The sequence below is a fragment of the Telopea speciosissima genome, chromosome 8 (genome assembly GCF_018873765.1).
Source record: "Telopea speciosissima isolate NSW1024214 ecotype Mountain lineage chromosome 8, Tspe_v1, whole genome shotgun sequence".
Classification (NCBI taxonomy): Eukaryota; Viridiplantae; Streptophyta; class Magnoliopsida; order Proteales; family Proteaceae; genus Telopea; species Telopea speciosissima.
In genome coordinates, this window is record NC_057923.1 from 50,116,896 (window position 1) to 50,134,769 (window position 17,874).

Sequence of the window (17,874 nt, forward strand, 5' to 3'; positions counted from 1 at the left end):
TCAAACTATGGTACAGATGGAGCAGGTTCAGTGGTGGTAGTTTTGTGCCATGTTCCTCTGGAGAATGTCTCCTCGAAGCTACCATATTTTCCAGGCTCCCCCTGAACTAGAGGCTCCTCAAATTCTCCTTGGATTGGTGGTTGTTCCTGTTCCTGCCCAGTGATCCCTTCTTGGAGTTCTATTTTTGTAGATGATTCTTCAACAATGGGAACATCAACTTCCAAAGGCTCAATAAGAGGAGACACCTCTTCACTCCGAGGCTCCCCGTGAAGAGGTGTAGTGGGTAAAAAATAGGCCTCATACTCACAGAAGACAACATCCATAGTGACCAACAGCCTCTGTGTAGGGGGGTGATAGCACTTGTAGCCCTTTTGAGTAGCAGAATAGCCCAAGAAAATACACTTTAACCCTTTAGAATCAAATTTATTAATAGGATGATGATTTCGGGCAAAGACAACACACCTAAACACCTTTGGAGGGACAACAAAGGAGTTTCCCAAAAGCACTTCAAGAGGGCAGCAAGCATCCAAAACTCGGGTAGGCAGCCGATTAATAAGATAGGAGGCAGCAAGGACAATATCCCCCCAAAAACGTGGAGGGACATTCATGGTAAACATGAGGGAGCGAGCAATGTCCAATAGGTGTCGGTTCTTCCTCTCTGCAACACCATTTTGAGCTGGTGTGTCAACACAGGATGTCTGATGTATATGCCATGAGAATCAAAGTAACTACGAAACCGGCTGTCCATGTACTCTTTTCCATTGTTGGTTCAAAAGATCTTCACACGGGCATCGAATTGAGTCTGAACCATCTTGTGATAGAGTTGAAAGTAGGTGAACACATCACCGTTCTGATGCATCAAACAAACCCAGGTAGTCCTACTAAAGCAATCTATGAAGTAACAAACCACCGGTACCCAGAAGTTGACACACACCGGACAGGGCCCCACACATCGGAATGAATTAAACCAAAAGGAATTAAACTTCTATTATCGAAAACTGGATAAATTGTTCTAGATTGCTTTGTAAAAGTGCAAGCATCACAAGTAAAATTATTGGTATTACAACATTTAATTAAACTAGGAAATAAAGCAGATAGCACTCTAATAGAGGGATGGCCAAGACGACGATGCCAATTATTGAGTTCAGCAAGAGCAAAGTCTGAAGAACCAGAATTAGGAGCCTGAGAAGCCAAAGCTGATTTTTCTGAAGATGAGTCGTCAAGCACATAAAGACCACCAACCACCTTTCCATTACCAATCATACGACCCGTGTCCAAGTCCTGAAACAAACAATGAGTAAGAAAAAAGGTTACTTTGCAGTTCAAGTCTTTGGTGATACTACTAATAAACAAGAGATTAGTAGAAAATTTAGGAACATGTAAAATAGATGAAAGACTCATAGAAGGCAAACACTGCACAGTCCCTTTCCCAGAGATGGAGGAAAGGGAACCATCAGCAACACAGACTTTGGTATTACAAGGTAGAGGAGAGTAATTCAAAAAAAAAGGGAGAACCTATCATGTGATCTGTTGCGCTGGAGTCAATTACCCAAGAGGTGGAATCGACAAAGGAGCATCTACCTCTAAAGGAAGTACCTGAACCAGAAATTCGAGTAAGGAAATGGTAGAGGCAGCCGTAGATGTGGAAGAAGAAGCCTTAGGGTCCAGCCTGGTCATCAGATTACGCAGGCGCTACATCTCCTCCTGGGAAAGAGACCCGGACTGATCAACAGATTGATCTTCAGAGGATACGTGGTTGGCCCGGACTGTGGTAGAACAAGTGGAGCCACGCCCACGAGTATCTGTAGGATGCCCATGAAGTTTCCAACAACGGTCCTTTGTATGTTGTTCCTTACCACAGTAATGACATTTAAGTGGAGAGAGATCACTGCCCAGATAAACATTCCCAGTACCACGAGAAGTAGTCCCCCTGGTAGCGGTCTGGGAGCCAAACAAAAGAGCAGATCATTCTTGGGTAACAGGAAGAACCATAACTGTCCGGCGACTGTCTTCAGCAGCAACAATGGCATAAGCTTGTTCAAGTGTAGGAAGAGGATTGCAATTGAGCACTGTTGCCCGAATTTGATCAAATTCAATGTTTAGTCCAGCAAGAAAATCAAAAACACGCAAGTCCTCTTCCCACTTCTGAAAGGCAGTAGTATCCACATCACAAGTAGCAGTAAAAGTCCCATAAAAATCCAATTGTTGCCACAGTACACAACTTGGAATAATATTCGGAAAGAGATAACTCCAATTGCTTGGTTGAATGAATTTTTTGGCAGAGCTCATACCGAGAAGCAGCATTGCACACTTGGGAGTATGTATCCTTGGTTGTTTTCCAAATCTTCGAAGCCATATCAAGGAGAAGATAACGTCTGGCGCTTTCTTGATCCAGAGAGTTAACAAGGTATGACATGACAAGGAAGTTGGAAGTCACCCGCTTGTCTTGTGCAGGACCAACATCAGGAGGTTTGGCTACCGTTACTATGATATAGCCAGAGAGACTGCGGGAACCGATAGCGAAGAGGCAGGAGCGAGACCACATCAGGTAATTGCTTCCATTTAATTTAATGGAGCTGGTAGGGAACGGAAAGAAAGCGCGCTGAGTCGCGCCTTCGTGTCCAGAGGATGCAGTAGTAATATTAGAATCTCCTGGCATGACTGTTGGGCAGAAAGAAAAAAAACTCAATCAAAGAATCACTGGCGTAGAGAAAAAAAAATTCACAAAGGGTGTTTTTGATGCATAGGGAGCAGGGACACCCCTTGGTGGGAGTTAACTCACCACCAAGGGTGAGAAAAGGGAGGCGGTAGCAGCAGGTGGTTGGGAAACCCTCCTGCAAGGAAGAGAGGACCTCGGGAAGGCGGAAGGGAGGTGGAAGGCCTAAGGGTGGCTGAGGGTGGTGGAAGGCGGAAGAGGAGTGGTGGTGAGGCGGAAGGTGGGTGGCGGAAGAGGAGATACTGGCTTGTGAACAATGTGCTCACAGCCTCTTTATTTATAATAGGAGGAGGAACATTCCAGAACTAGTACAAAAACAATAATACCCCTATGGACAATATTCCCTTGTACCCCATTACGACATTATTAAAGTGTTAGTAGTAAGGATGGTCTATTTTTTTTTTTTTTTTGGTGAATAAAAAATTCTTTACCAAAACTCCAGAAAGGGGAGGAGAGAGGGGGAGGGAGAATACATATGGAAGAAGGGGGGGGGGGAAGCTATACAAGACTCATGGCCTAAGAAGCCAGACCAACAGAGAGAAGAAGAGAAACATCAAGACCCCAGGATACAACAATGCGCCTGTTCCTTGGGGTATCAACAAGAGATCTATGGGGAAACATGTGTAGAGTCATTTCTATTTTTCAGAGTAAGTCTACCCATCACAAGTCTATACATGCATGTAAAGGGCTACAACCTTACACACGAGTTTGATTAATAAAAAATGGCTTTAAGGTTCAGAGCATGTTCTACTGTAAGCTGTAGTAAAAGACTGGTGAGAGTCCAAGATAGGGTTTGTCGGGATTCCAGCCTTCTGAGGATCAAGTGGGGATCTTGATTCATATCTGTTATCAAGAATGGAGTATTCTCGATATTAGCATATGGCGCTAATACCGAGAGAATTAAAGAGGAAAGGGTTAGTTTAGTCAAGTTGTTTTATCCATGTTTCTGGGTATTTTATGTTATACCCTTAATGGGATTTATTTAATGAAGTAAAGAGGGAGGAGACAGAATTACTCTATTTTTCTCTTCTTTTTCATATTATTTACATGGTATCAGAGCTATAGGTTCTGGTTACAGCTCTCTTTGATCGCCTTCTTCTATTTTCTCAAGCCTTCAATCGACATTGAGGTGTTAGTAGACTGTTGAAGCTTTTACGCCTTCTCCTACCTTTTGCTTGGAGTGGTGCAGCACCCTATGCTGCTTTTGGGACTGTTTAGAGACTAGTTCATGTTCTAAATTAAGAACTACGTCTCTCTTTGTGGGTGATTAATGGAGTGAAGATTGCATTGGGAGTTGAAGAATAAAATCAGCAGCACCTGACAGGGTTTTTGAGATCGATTTTTTCAAGATAAGAATTTTTTTTTTTTTTTTTTTTTTTTTTTTTTTTTGGTTGAAGTTTAGGACTCTTTTTTGTTGGCTGGAGTTTTTTGGAGTATACTGGATTTTTCAGAAGCTACTGGGGCAGCAGAATCTTTCGTGGATCACCAAAATTTTGAGATCGGTTTTTGAGGATCTAATTTTTTGCAGAATTTTCTCATCATATTTTCTTGCAATTTTCCTCCATCGATTGGGCTATGAATAATGGTTGATAATTCAAAGACTGTGATGACTAAAGTTTTCTCTTCCTCCTCCAATCGTATCACTAAAAAGAAATTGGAGGGGATCACCAACTTTCAACAATGGAAGAAAATTGTGAAGTTGGTTCTGATCGGACGTGATCAACAGGATCACTTGTTCAAGATCAAAGTTGATGATGATCCATTGTGGGACACTGTTGATGCTAGAATCTTGGGACAGATGCTGAATTCTATGGAGAACCAAATTGTTGATTTGGTAACACACATTGACACTGTCAAAGAGTTGTGGGAGTACCTTAATGTTTTGTACTCTAGACAGAACAACCTTTGTCGCATTTGTCTTAAGAGTTATATAGGGCTGATAGAAAGGGTCGTCCTTTGACCCAATACTTTGCTGATTTCAAGAGGATGTATGAGGAATTAAATTCTCTACTTCCTATCACTTCTAATATGGAACAAATGCAAAGTCAGCGGGAACAACTTGTTTTCATGGGATTTTTGGGAGGACTTGGGAAGGAGTTTGATTCAGTCTGTTCCCAAATTCTTGGTGGTGATAAGGTAGCCACACTGTCCGAGACATTTTCCAGGGTTCTACGTGTTTCTGGTGAGAGTACTACACCTGTTGACACATCGGCTTTGGCCTCTTTTCCACCCCACTATGGCCCAATAGTGGGGCTGGTAATGGTGGTCATGGTAATAGTAGTGGTGGTCATGGGCGTGGGGCTGGTTCTAGTAAACCACCTTCTTTGGGTACTTAGGGCACTTCAAATAGTTCCAGTTCGGTTAAGACTTGTCATCATTATGGTCGTCCAGAACATATCCAACGTTTTTGTTGAAAACTTCATGGCAAACCACCTCAACAACAATTTGCCTACTCTGCTGTTGCGTGTGAAAACCTCTGTTGCCCAGTTCCCCCACGGATGAGCCTGCAAAAACTGAGTGAGCGCAAGAGAGCCGGTGTGGCTCCGGCCTAGGACTCTCCGACACTCAAGTCAGGTCTCCAGTGCAACAACGTAACAGCTAGTAAAAGTGAGGTGAGCGTTTGAGCTCCATACCTGGGTATTTATAGGATGAGATGAGGCGGTTGGAGGAGTCCTTATATGGTCAGAGTCCTTTGTTGGTAGGGCTCTTCCACGCGGAGCGGAGTGGAGAGTTCTTTTCGGGGTCAGACTCTTACCTTAGTGAGAGTCCTTATCGGAGAGCAATTCGGGATCTCGTGGGATCGTGGCTTGATCCTTATCCCGTGATTCTCGGGTTGTGCTGTCGTGGCACCGTGATCCCCGGTGGGGTGTTATGGTAGCTTCTGTGGAGGGCTCGGCCTCGAGCGGCCGTGGCCTCGGTGCTCAGCCCTGGGCGGCTGTGGCCTCGGTGCTCGGCCTCTGGCGGCCATGGCCTCGGTGCTCGGCCACGGGCGGCCATGGCCTCAGTGCTCAGCCTCGGCCTCGGCGTATGTGGAATGTAAATTTCCTCCGGTCATGCGGGAGCTCGGCCGAGTCGTGGCACTCTGTCTATGGCCTACTTGTGTGGGCTCGGCTCGGGGCTCGGCAGGCCTGAGCCTCGGCCATGGAACTTGGCCACGTTGGGGAGATCGTTTTCTTGCTCCACGCCCGGTGTAGCGCCGCACACCGGGTGCTCGGCCTAGGTGCTCGGCCAGGCGAGAAATGAAATGTCGAATCTCTCCGGGTGAACGATTCGGCCAGGCCTCGAACGGCTCGGCTCGGACCAGGGATTTGGTCTCAGCACATCCACGTGGCGACCTCTGGTTGGTTAGGAGATTTATGACTCATCATCTGCTACTACTACTGAGTCTGCTATTTCTACATCTTCACAGCCTGAGGATAAGACTGTGAAGATGTCTGATGAGGAGTATGCTCGTTTTACCCAGTTTCAAATTCTCAGTCATCCCAAACTCCAACTGCCACCATTTTTCAGACAGGTAATGCCACTGCATGTCTTTCGGCTACTACTTCTCGTCCCTGGATCATTGATTCAGGGGCTTCGGATCATATGACTGGTGTCTCAGGTATATTTTCCTCCTTCCAAAAATCATCGTCTAGTGTTACTTTAGTTGATGGTTCCTTAGCTAAAGTAACTGGTACTGGTAATGTTGTAGTTACATCTTCTTTGTCCTTATCTTCCGTCCTTTATTTACCTAATTTTCCTTTCAATCTTTTGTCTGTTAATAGGTTTACCAAAATCTATAATTGTTTCGTAACCTTTTTCCCGACTCTTATGTGTTTCAGGATCTTATGACTATGGTACTAAATCTCGTTTCGTTTCGGTGTTTTGGTCTGACCGAAATTTCCGAGATACCGAAATTTCGTCGAAATATGGTATTTTTCTGTGGGTGTAAAATGCCAAAAATGTCCGAGATTTCCGAAATTTCCGAAACGAGATGACCCAAATTTCATCGAAATTTCCAAAATATTCGAAATATTGCATTTTTTCATATCGAACTTGCGTTTCGTTTCGGACAGGTCGAGATACTCGAAATATTCGATATCTCGACCGAAATTTCGCGAGTTTTAGTACTATGCTTATGACGAAGAAGATGATTGGTAGAGGACGTGAATCGGGGGGGGCTATATATACTTGAGGACAATTCGTCTCTGGCGTGTTCCAGTGTTGCGTCACCTCACCAGATTCATTGTCGTTTGGGTCGATCTTTATCCCCTGAGGTTCGCTGACCGGTACAGTTGTGCGGTTCTTCTCATAGGGGGCTGAAATGACCATTCCACCCCCTGACCGAACACACTACCCGGGTGGGGTCCACCCCCCTTTTATTAGAGGCACTAGGGAATCGTACCGGGTAGGGGAACCATAAGTGATAAAAATTCTCCTTCGTTGGAGAGTTTGTGATGTAGATTCATCACCAAATAGGGCTTGTTTCATTGGGAATAAGTCTAGGGTTGGGTTACATACATGTTAGGCCTTTGATCCCATGGGTTTCTAATGTAATAGGCCACTTTTATGGGCCTAAAATATGGGTATATAGGTTGCATACGGGATTAGCCCAATACTTAGTTTATTTTTGTGTTTTTTAATTGAACCGGTTCAAATTGGTTGCATCCAATTGGTTCAATTTAAGTGATCATGTGACTTGGTTAAGTGGTCATGTGACAACTTAAGTGGTCATGTGATGTAAGTTGAGTTAGGTTAGGACTCTATAAGTCCAATCATGTTTTGAGTCTATTTCTTTTAGTATTTAGTTTCCTAGTTGGTTTAAGTTACCTAATAGGTTAGGGATAAGGTTAGGCCATTCCTTTTTAGTGTTTAAGTCTATTTTTGAGTCTTCTATATAAGTTTGTAAGGGAGGCCAGCATTACATACAAATTTGATTAATAAAAATTAACTTTATGCTTGCTGCCATTGCTGCTGCTCTTTGTGAGTGTATATCCTTGTGGATCTCAAGGTGGATAGGGTGGGTGGACTCCTGCGACTCCTTGCATTGTGAAGATCGGGAGGTTTCTTCAAGTTATCAAGCTGCTTCCATTGTTCTCTGCAATCCAATAAGTTTGAACCTGCTATTTGTTTTTAAACCTTCTTCTACCAGCCTTTATCTTCCCTTAGACCTAATCCACAGTCCCCTCCATCCATCAAACCCTAATTCTCCATTAAACCTGCACTCCTACCTCCACTAGGATTCCCCCATTACTCCAGATTTAGCAATCACTTTCAAACCCTACTTCCAGCCTACATTCCCCACACCTCTCCCCACACTCAACCCAAAAGCCAGCCCTTAGTCTCTACTTTATCCCCTCCATTCCTTCACTCCATTAAAACCCAAAACCTGCAACACAATTCTGTCCAGAACTGCAAAATTTTAGAACCTTCCCAAATCCTATTATTTTTATACCATATTGACCCCCTAGAACTGCCCATTAAAGCGATATAAGACCCATTCCCAAATTCCCATCCTAAACCCTAGAATTAACCTAAAACCTAGTGCTGTCCATTCGAACCAGTAACCCCTTTTGCTATTGATCCTGTTATCTGGCTCCTAGTAGGTCTCCTACCTATCTAGGACTACATCAGTTTGAAGCTTCTAGATAGTCGTTTTTTATCACTTTCTAGTTTGAATTGTGAGTCCTATCAGTTCGGGAAACTTCCCCGTGCGAGTTACCCTCCTAGAGTCAATAAACGGCCTGACCAACCTTTTTCTTTAGTTCATTCAGATGTATGGGGTCCTTGTCTTGTCGTGTTCAAGTTGGGTTTTCGTTATTTTGTTACCTTTATTGATGACTATTCCAAGGTTACCTGGCTTTATTTAATGAAAAATCATTCGGAGTTATTTTCCATCTTTAGTGCTTTTGTGAATGAAGTTAATACTTAATTTCAGACTCCTTTGCGTATTCTTCGTAGTGATAATGTTAAGGAGTATTTTTCTGCTCCCTTTGCTGAATTTATGGTTCAACGTGGAATAATTCATCAATCCTCTTGTGCTGACACTCCAGAACAAAATGATGTGGCTGAGAAGAAGAATAGACATTTAACGGAAGCCACTCAGTCTCTTTAATTTGAGATGAAAGTGCCTAAAATTTTTTGGGCAGATGTTTTGATTGCATGTTACCTTATTAACCGCATGCCTTCCTCTGTTTTATGTGGTGGAATTCCTTTTTCTTTTTTATTTCCTTTTATGTCTTTGTTTGTATTACCACCACGAGTATTTGGTAGTATTTACTTCATTCAGGATCATTGTCCTGGTGTTTCAAAGTTGGACCCTACAGCTCTTAAGTGTCTTTTTGTTGGCTATTCCCGCACACAAAAGGGTTATCGTTGTTATTCCTTTGACTTACAAAAATATTTTGTTACTACTGATGTTCCTTCTTTGAATCCACCCCCGTATGATGCTTCTTCTTTTACTATGTCTAAGTTGGATGATGATCTTCCCTTGTATGTTGTTCAGTCTATTGTTAACACTGTTCCACAGGCTGCCTCATCACCGGCACCTCCTCCTATTGTGTTCCAACATCACCAATGGAAAGTATGGGCTCCCCCCGTTTCAGCAACTTCTGCCCCATCTACTTCTTCGCCATCTGGTCCCACAATAGGTATTAGGTAATCCTTCTTCTGTGGAACCTCTTTCTGATCTTGATATTCCTACTGCTCATCGTAAGGGTGTTCAGAGTTGTACCCAACACCCCATTTCTAACTTTGTTTCCTATGTTGGTTTGTCTTCCACCTTTCATTCTTGTTTAAATACCATTGAAAATCATCCTGTTCCTAAGTCTATCATAAAGGCATTGTCTAGTCCTGGTTGGAGGGCTACTATGAATGAGGAATTGTTGGCATTAGAGGAAAATCAGACTTGGGATCTTGTTCCCTTAACCTCAGGTAAATCTACTATTGGTTGTCGTTGGGTGTATGTGGTGAAAGTAAACCCTGATGAATCCTTGGCCCATTTGAAGGTTCATCTTGTGGCAAAGGGCTATGCCCAAGTATATAGTGTGGATTACTTGGATACATTTTCTCCTATGGCAAAACTTGCTTATGTTCGCATTTTGATTTCACTTGCTGCTACTTATCATTGGCCTTTTTAGCAGTTAGATGTTAAGAATGCATTTTTTCATGGGGATTTGGATGAAGAGGTTTACATGGAGCTAGGGGTGCAAGTTTGGCCTTGTCGGCTCGAAGTCGCCCTGGCCCGCCCTGAGCGCAAACAAGGTCTGGGTTAAGATATTTGGCCCTGAGGGCGGGTCAGGGCTGGAAATTCCTGGCCCTGAGTCAAGGTCGGGTCGAGCGAGAGTTGAGGCCTCGGGCTAAGCCTGGCCCGGCCCGACCCGACCCTGTTTTAAGTTGTACTATAAAATATATATTATAAACTTTAAACGTCACCCAGATTTTGGTATATAATATATTATATATGAAGATAATAAGTGATATAATACATTTTATTATAGTTTTATTTTACGTAAAATTGAGAATTTTCTCCACGGCCCATTCTAGCCCATGTATTTCCTTCCCCCTCCCCGTGATTAGGGCCAATCAAGGTCAGCCTGGCCCGACCCTAAGGGCGGGTCAGGGTTGGATTTTTCAGGCCCTGAGTCAGGGTCGGGTCGGGCCTGGGCCCAGCTAAGGGGACTCAGGGTTGGGCTAGGGTTCTATAAAGCCCGGCCCAACCCGACCCTGTTGCAGCCCTATATGGAGCAACCTCCTGGGTTTGTTGCTCAGGGGGAGTTTGGTCTGGTTTGTAAGCTCAAGAAGTCATTGTATGGGCTGAAACAATCCCCTTGGGCTTGGTTTGATCGCTTCGCTGAAGTTGTCTTGGAATTTGGGCTGACACGGTGTAGTAGTGATCATTCAGTATTTTTCCCCCATTCTGGTGCTAGGAAAATATTTCTTGTGGTTTATGTAGATGATGCTACTGGTATTGGTATTGAGGACTTGAAGGTATATTTGCAATAGAAGTTTCAGACCAAGGATCTGGGAAAGTTGAAGTATTTCTTGGGTGTGGAAGTGGCTCAGTCGAAGAAAGGGATTTCATTGTCACAGCGAAAGTATGTTCTTGATCTTCTTTTAGAGACAGGGATGTTGGGTTCTAAACCTCTAGATACTCCCATGGATCCCAATTTAAAACTTATGGTTGATGATGGTGATATTTTAATTTTTTAGTGATCCTAAGAAGTATCGGAGGTTAGTTGGAAAATTGAATTATCTAACAGTGACTCGGCTTAACATTGCCTTTCCTGTTAGTGTGGTGAGTTAGTTCTTATCTACTCCTCGGAAATCTCATTGGGAGGCAATTGTGCGTATCTTGCATTACCTCAAAAAGGCTCCTGAACGTGGTCTCCTCTATAGTGATCATGGCCATGGGCGGATAGAGGGTTTTTTCAGATGCTAATTGGGCAGGATCTCTGGTTGACAGGAGGTCGACTACAGGTTATTGTAAGTTTTTAACAGGGAACCTGGTGTCCTGGAAAAGCAAGAAACATACAGTAGTTGCTTATTCCAGTGTAGAATCGGAGTATAGGGCTATGGCACATGTTACTTGTGAGCTGAAGTGGGTGAAACAATCACTGGCTGAGTTTGGGTTCGTTGATGATTCTCCGATGCAACTGTGGTGTCACAATCAAGTTGCTGTCCATATTGCTTCAAATCCTGTGTTTCATGAAAGAACGAAACACTTTGAGGTTGACGGTCATTTTGTACGTGAGAAGCTGCAACAAGGGCTGATTTCTCCTAGTCAAGTTCGTACAGGAGAGAGCAACTTGCATATATATTTACAGAGTCTTTGGGGAGTGCAAGAGTGGATTATATTTGTAACAAGTTGGGCATGATTAACATTTATGCTCCAGCTTGAAGGGGTGTTATCGAGATTGGAGCAAGAGAAGAAAAGAGGAAAGGGGTAGTTTAGTCAAGTTGTTTTATTTATGTTTCTGGGTATTTTACTGTTATACCCTTAATGGGATTTATTTAATGAAGTAAAGAGGGAGGAGACAGAATTAATTTTTTTCTCCCAAAAGTTTCACCATCGTCTCTCTCTCTCTCTTTCTCTCTTGCTCTCTCGGTTTTCTCCATTTCTCCTCTGTTTTTCACTTCTTTTTCATATTATTTACAATATCTTTTCTATCATCTTCTCCAATTGATAATAGTCATATTTCTGTGTTCTCTCATTCTTGCGCATACCAGTTTTCAATTCTGCTTTGTTCTATTGAGGTGCTATTCTGCTAACTGACTGCATTTTTGTTTTCCTTTTTGTTTTCACATCAGACATCTAGTTTGGTGTAATGCTCAATTCTGTCCATCGATTTCTAGTTCTGTTTCTGCTTTCAGTTTCTTTATTAACCTCTGGGATATGTTACAGCATTACCTTCTAAATTTTGATTGCTATTTTCTGAAAGTTTCTATTTCCGAATCTGGTCTGTAAAACTGAGTTTCTAATTCTTTTTACTTGTTTCTGTTAGCTATTTAATCCCTGTTTGCTGCCTTAATCATACTCTGGTTTAGATTGTCAATTCTCACTATCGGTTTCTATTTTCGGACTGGGTTTTAGTAACCTGTTATTTTTTAGACTACTCCTATCTTGGAATCTGGCCGCCACATTTCTCTCAAATTTTATTGTTTTGTTATCCATACCCATTAGTAGCCCAATCGACCAGACAATAAAGACAACCTGACTTGTATTTATTGATATATAACAAATTACCAATTCTGGTCCTGTTCCTAATCCCTGTGATTCTGGAATTTCCTTTGGGTTTCTAAACCCTAAATCTTTAGGTGATCTAAAACACTATTATTTTGGTACCAGAGCCAAGATAGAATAGTTCTAAATCTCATTTCAGTAGGCCATTCCTGTCAGACCAAGACGAGCAAAATACTGAAATTTCGCCGAAACAATGAATTTTTTGGCAGACTACTTCTGTGGGTAAACGGCCATATTAGACTCTGATACTTCAGGGAAACCTTGTTTTAGCCTACATAAACATATGTAAACCTTCATATTGCAAGAAAATTCACTCCGAGCAAAGCAAAAAACTGAAATTTCTCCGAAACAATGAATTTTTTGGCACTGTTTCGGTGGACAAATGGCCATATTAGGTTCTGATACTTCAGGGAAACCTTGTTTTAGCCTACATACACATATGTAAACCTTCATATTACAAGAAAAGTCACGCAAAGTGGTTTTGAATTTGAACCCTTGGTTGGCAGTAAACACCAAACCCTATTTTATACCTTATGTAATATTGCTTATTCTACTCCTTGTTTTAGCACTAGAAGACAGAATGGGCAAGTAAAACAAGTAAATTATGCAGCATGAATGAAGAAACATAATATTGATTAATTATTTACGAAATAGTACAAACTACAAAGTATAGTTAACATAGACACCAAAGTCCCAAGTCTCTCAAGTCCCCACAATACAATACTATCTGCTAAGTGCTAATAGGATCTATTACGTGCTGGATCGATTCCACACATGGTCCGATGGAGCTGACGTGCATTTTCCACTGACTACATGACAAATGCATCCCATGTCATAGTGTGCGAGAAAAAACGCACGTAGTCCTCCACAACTGCCTCGTAAATGGCCTCATCTACATACTGGAGGTAACCTATCCTAAGATATATTTCACCGTAATATGAAAAACCAGCCACTGAGCCATTGCGATTTGATGGTGTTGGCAACATGTACGGCTGGTAGGATGGGTAGGAGAAGAAATTGTCCATAAAAGACGATCCAGTATATCCCTATGAGTGGGGGGTCATACTCAAAACTGGGAACGGATGAAGAAGATGCATGCTCACCCACGCCAGTGAAATGCCCATATGCACTGAACTCCGACTAGCTGCTCCCTGCAACAAAGGATGGCGCAACCCAATGCCCACTTCCTCTAATGTCAAACTATCAATGTCCATACAATCAGGCTGCTCATCTGCTCGGAACCGGTGACGAGGCCCTCTCATGTAGCCTGCATGTGAGGAGGATGGACGTGCACCGTGGTCTGTACCCTGTGTCATGATAAAACCAGGTCTCCCCAATGAATCGAATCGGCTTCGACTCCTACACCTCCTCTGACTGGTCATACTTCTCTCGAAGTCCTGCATATCTATCACTACCCCCATCACCATCATCGTCGTCGTCGATATCAGCTCCATGAGTAGATGATGACGGTAGCCGAGTTTAGCCACCTGAGGAGTGATGAGGCAACCCCAAACAGTGTATTCCAATAGTTTAAGGCAATGTTGTGGCAACACCCAACAAATGTATTCCAGCAGTTTGAGGTGGTGATGTGGTAAAAATCCAAGCAAAGGAGGTGTTTTCTCCTTCCCGCTGGCGAAACAATCGAGTTCTAGTCGAAATTTCGACCAAAACCCATGAAATAGGTAGTTAAGTAAAGGGGTATGTGTCGTTTCGGAGAAACGATACGAGACAGACTGAGATAATGTTTGTTTTGTATTTCGCCTACCATTTCGTTTTGATAAGGCGTGAATGCTGAATCAGTAAATTACTTACTTGTAATTGAATATCTTCAATGCAGCAACTTGAAGAAGAACTAGAGCAGAACCTCCCGATCTACACGATGCAAGGAGTCAATCGGAGTCCACCAATCCCTTCACCTTGATATTACCCACAAGGTAGCCTTGATATTACTCACAAGGTTCACTCAACAGAGCAGAGCAGCAGCTATGGCAGCAAGCAAAAGCTTTTCATTAATCAAATTCGTATTCAATGCTGGCCTCCCTTACAAACTTATATAGAAAACTCAAAAATAGACTTAGACACTAAAAAGGAAAGGCCTAACCCAATCATTAACCTATTAGCTAACTTAAACTAACTAGGAAACTGAAATAGACTGAAAATAGAGTCCTAATCCAGCCCAACTAAACAACTAAAAGAAAAACTAATAAAATCACTTAAATTGAATCACTGGTTCAAACCAACTTTGGACCAATTCAATTTAAAACATTAAAAACATAAAAATAAACTAAGTATAGGGCTAATCCCGTATGCAACTCATGTACCCCAACTTTAGGCCCATAAAAGTGGCCTATTACATAATAAAAAAAACCCTTGGGATCAAAGGCCCAACATATATATATCCCAATCCTAGACTTATTTCTAAAGAAATAAGCCCATTTCGATGATGAATCTGCATCACTCAAGACTAGCCAAATTAGGTCAAGATTTAGAACTACACATGGTAGCAGCGATTTAAGGAACCTTTTTATGACAAGCCTTCCAGATTCTATCAATCAGTTGATGGAAGGGTCAAACAACAATCTGATGATATATAAAAAGATTCAGGAAACTGAATAATGAAGTTACTACCCTAAATCAACAAGGGGCAAAAAATTAAAATCTTGTTTTCTTACATTAATAGTCTTATAGAAGGAGATGTAGACCCCCATATATGAGCAGCGTTTTAGAAAAATTAAAATCTTGTTCTGTGAAGCTTGTGTGGGCTCCCACTCCCTTACCCCCAACACCCAAATTCTATTTTTTCTCTCTCCTAAGAATTTCCTTCTTTCTTGGACTAAGTTTCCTATTTTCTCTTGTTTATTAGTTTCTTTATCTTTCTCTACAAAATCTTCTCTCTTATTTATCCTTTTCTCTTCTTCTTCTCCATTGATTCTTGGTTTATCCCCCATCCCCTAAACTCTGTTATTCTTCCCCACTAATTTCTCACTGAGATCTGTAACAATTACAGCTTGAGTAGATCCGGATATCAGCCATCAGAATAGTGCTTATATTATGATCAACAGATCAAGTAACTGTATGCTATCAATTTCTAACTTTCTACCAACCTCTTTGGAACCTCAATGGTCTGTTGTGCATGTATCTAACCTTGAGACCAAAGGTTCAAGGCATGGTAGAAGCGAAGACATGAAAAAATATATATAAATTGTTCTAATTTTAGAAACTCTTGGATCTAGTTAGATGCTATTTCTTCTGGCTGTATTCTCCTTATTGCAAATCAATTATATTTTATTTTTGCTTTCCTATAGCCTGAAACTGTCCAGTTATTCAGAACCTTCTGTTGACTATTACTCAATCAACCAGAAAGTTTCACTGAAATTCTCGTCTAATCCAGTTCCTACTTGTGCCACTTTTTCTTCTTATGTTTGGTTTTCTAATTGCCTTACAGAACCGTAAATCCTAGTATACATTCTGTTTCCTTCATCATAGCTGGAACCAGGTCTGCTGTCAATAAGTTGGTTGGTTTTTTAGTTCCCTATTTGAAATTAGGACTTCTATGCGGGCCTACATTACTTGACCAGGATGAAAGAGGATAAAAACAAAAAGAAATAGGAATTAACAGCCTTCCATGCTACATTTGGGAATGCAAGCTAATCCCATCAACGAATTAGGAATTAGTCAACCAATAAAGCCAAATAAAAAATCACTATTCTCACATATATTCGTGGTCATCATCTGATTAAGACTGATGCCTACCTATGTTCTTTTGAGAATGTGGAACTATTCTGTGCAAAAATATGATAATTAAATCCACCACCAATTCATATTTTGAAGTCAAACCCGGAAAATTTATCGAACCAACAGACGAATCCTATGAAATGTCTCAAAATTTGGTAAATAAAAGTGCAGCTGCTGTTCTAACGAAGCATTTTCTAGTCACTATTATGTCAGAAGTGCCCATGGTAATCCAATGGCGCAAAAGGGAGAATTCAATTACCTAGAATTCTACTGCTATGTGAATTAAACAGAAGAAAATGCTGACGGAAGGCAGATATAGATTATAGGAACTCTCACTCTCACGGTCTTACCTGGCTTGAAGAAGATGGATAAGCCAAAATCGATGGCCTTCAAAGGCGAATTCTCCTTCTTGTTCGCAAAGAGGAAGTTCTCGGGCTTCAAGTCTCGGTGGATCACCCCATGTTTGTGACAGAGCTGAACAACCTCCACAATTGTCCTCGTGACAGTAGCAGCAGCTCGCTCCGTATAATGACCACGAGCCACGATCCGGTCAAACAATTCCCCACCCTCACACAATTCCATCACCAAATGAACCGCATTGTCATCCTCACACGCCTCCTTCAAGCTCACAATACTCGAATTCTTCGGCAAATGCTTCATGATCGCCACCTCTCGCCTCACATCCTCAATATCCACCGTCGTCCGAAGCTTCCGCTTCGAAATCGATTTACATGCCAAAAGTTCTCTAGTATCACGATCAATACACAAGTAAGTTACACCAAACTCACCTCGACCCAATTCTCTATCAACCATGTACGTCTCCTCGATCGCTTCCTTAGGAGCATCAGGTAAGACTGTGATAGTCTTCTTGCCTCCGGAACCAGTATCACCTCCATATCTGTCCTTTCGGCCATGATCGTGACCTGCGAAGTTCGACTTCACGTCCTCCCTTGCGACCGCTGCGGGAGATCTACAACAGTTTCCCATCAAATCGGTCCAGATTTGAGAATGTGGAGACGATCCAGTAAAGCCAAAAACCTAACCCTAGCTAGGGTTTAACATGATGATGATCATGAAGAAGATGAAGAAGAAGAGAGTAGTAGTTCAGAGTTCAGAGTTCAGAGTTTCAGAGACTGACCGATTATGATGTGTGGATTGAAGGATACTTAGAAGAGAGGTCAGGGAGAGAGAGAGAATGTGGTTTGATTGGTTGAGAGAAGAGCTTCTCTGCAAATCTCAGCCAATTACTGATTTGTACGGCAATGTTGTTCTATTCTTTCTCTTTTCTTTTTTTCTTTTCTTTTTTTTCTCTTTTTTTCTTCTCTATCTTGGGGTTTCTCCTCTTTAAAGCTTTACTCTTTCTCTTTCTCTTTCTCTTTCTCACAGAAGCACAGTCACATTCTCTGGTCGCCGTAAAGCTTTGTCGGCTGAAACAGAAAGGGGGGAACGTTTGTGGACTTTTTGTGATTAATTGGGAAACAAAACTGTTTGGTTTGATGTAGTTTGATTTTGGATTTACAGTTTTCACTCTTTCTTTTTGGAATAATTTATTTTTCCTTGTATAAAACACAGGAAGGAAGAGAGAGAGAGAGAGAGAGGGAGAGAGAGACAGAGAGAGACAGAGAGAGAATTAAAGAAGAAGGTGGGTTAGGACTTAGGACAGGAGTGTGTTTTATGTGCTCAATTAAAGAAGAAGATGGAT

General features: G+C 41.9%; 1 protein-coding gene across 1 annotated transcript in view; it reads right to left on the reverse strand.

Annotated features, from left to right (window-relative positions):
* The window catches only part of LOC122671498 (calcium-dependent protein kinase 13), a 53,527-nt gene extending 36,051 nt beyond the window's left edge, over positions 1-17,476 (reverse strand). The window contains exon 1 of the mRNA XM_043868747.1: positions 16,523-17,476. Coding sequence (XP_043724682.1) covers positions 16,523-17,159 — 637 coding nt within the window. The 5' untranslated portion in view covers positions 17,160-17,476. The remainder of the gene's footprint in view (positions 1-16,522) is intronic.
* Between the last annotated feature and the right edge of the window lie 398 nt (positions 17,477-17,874).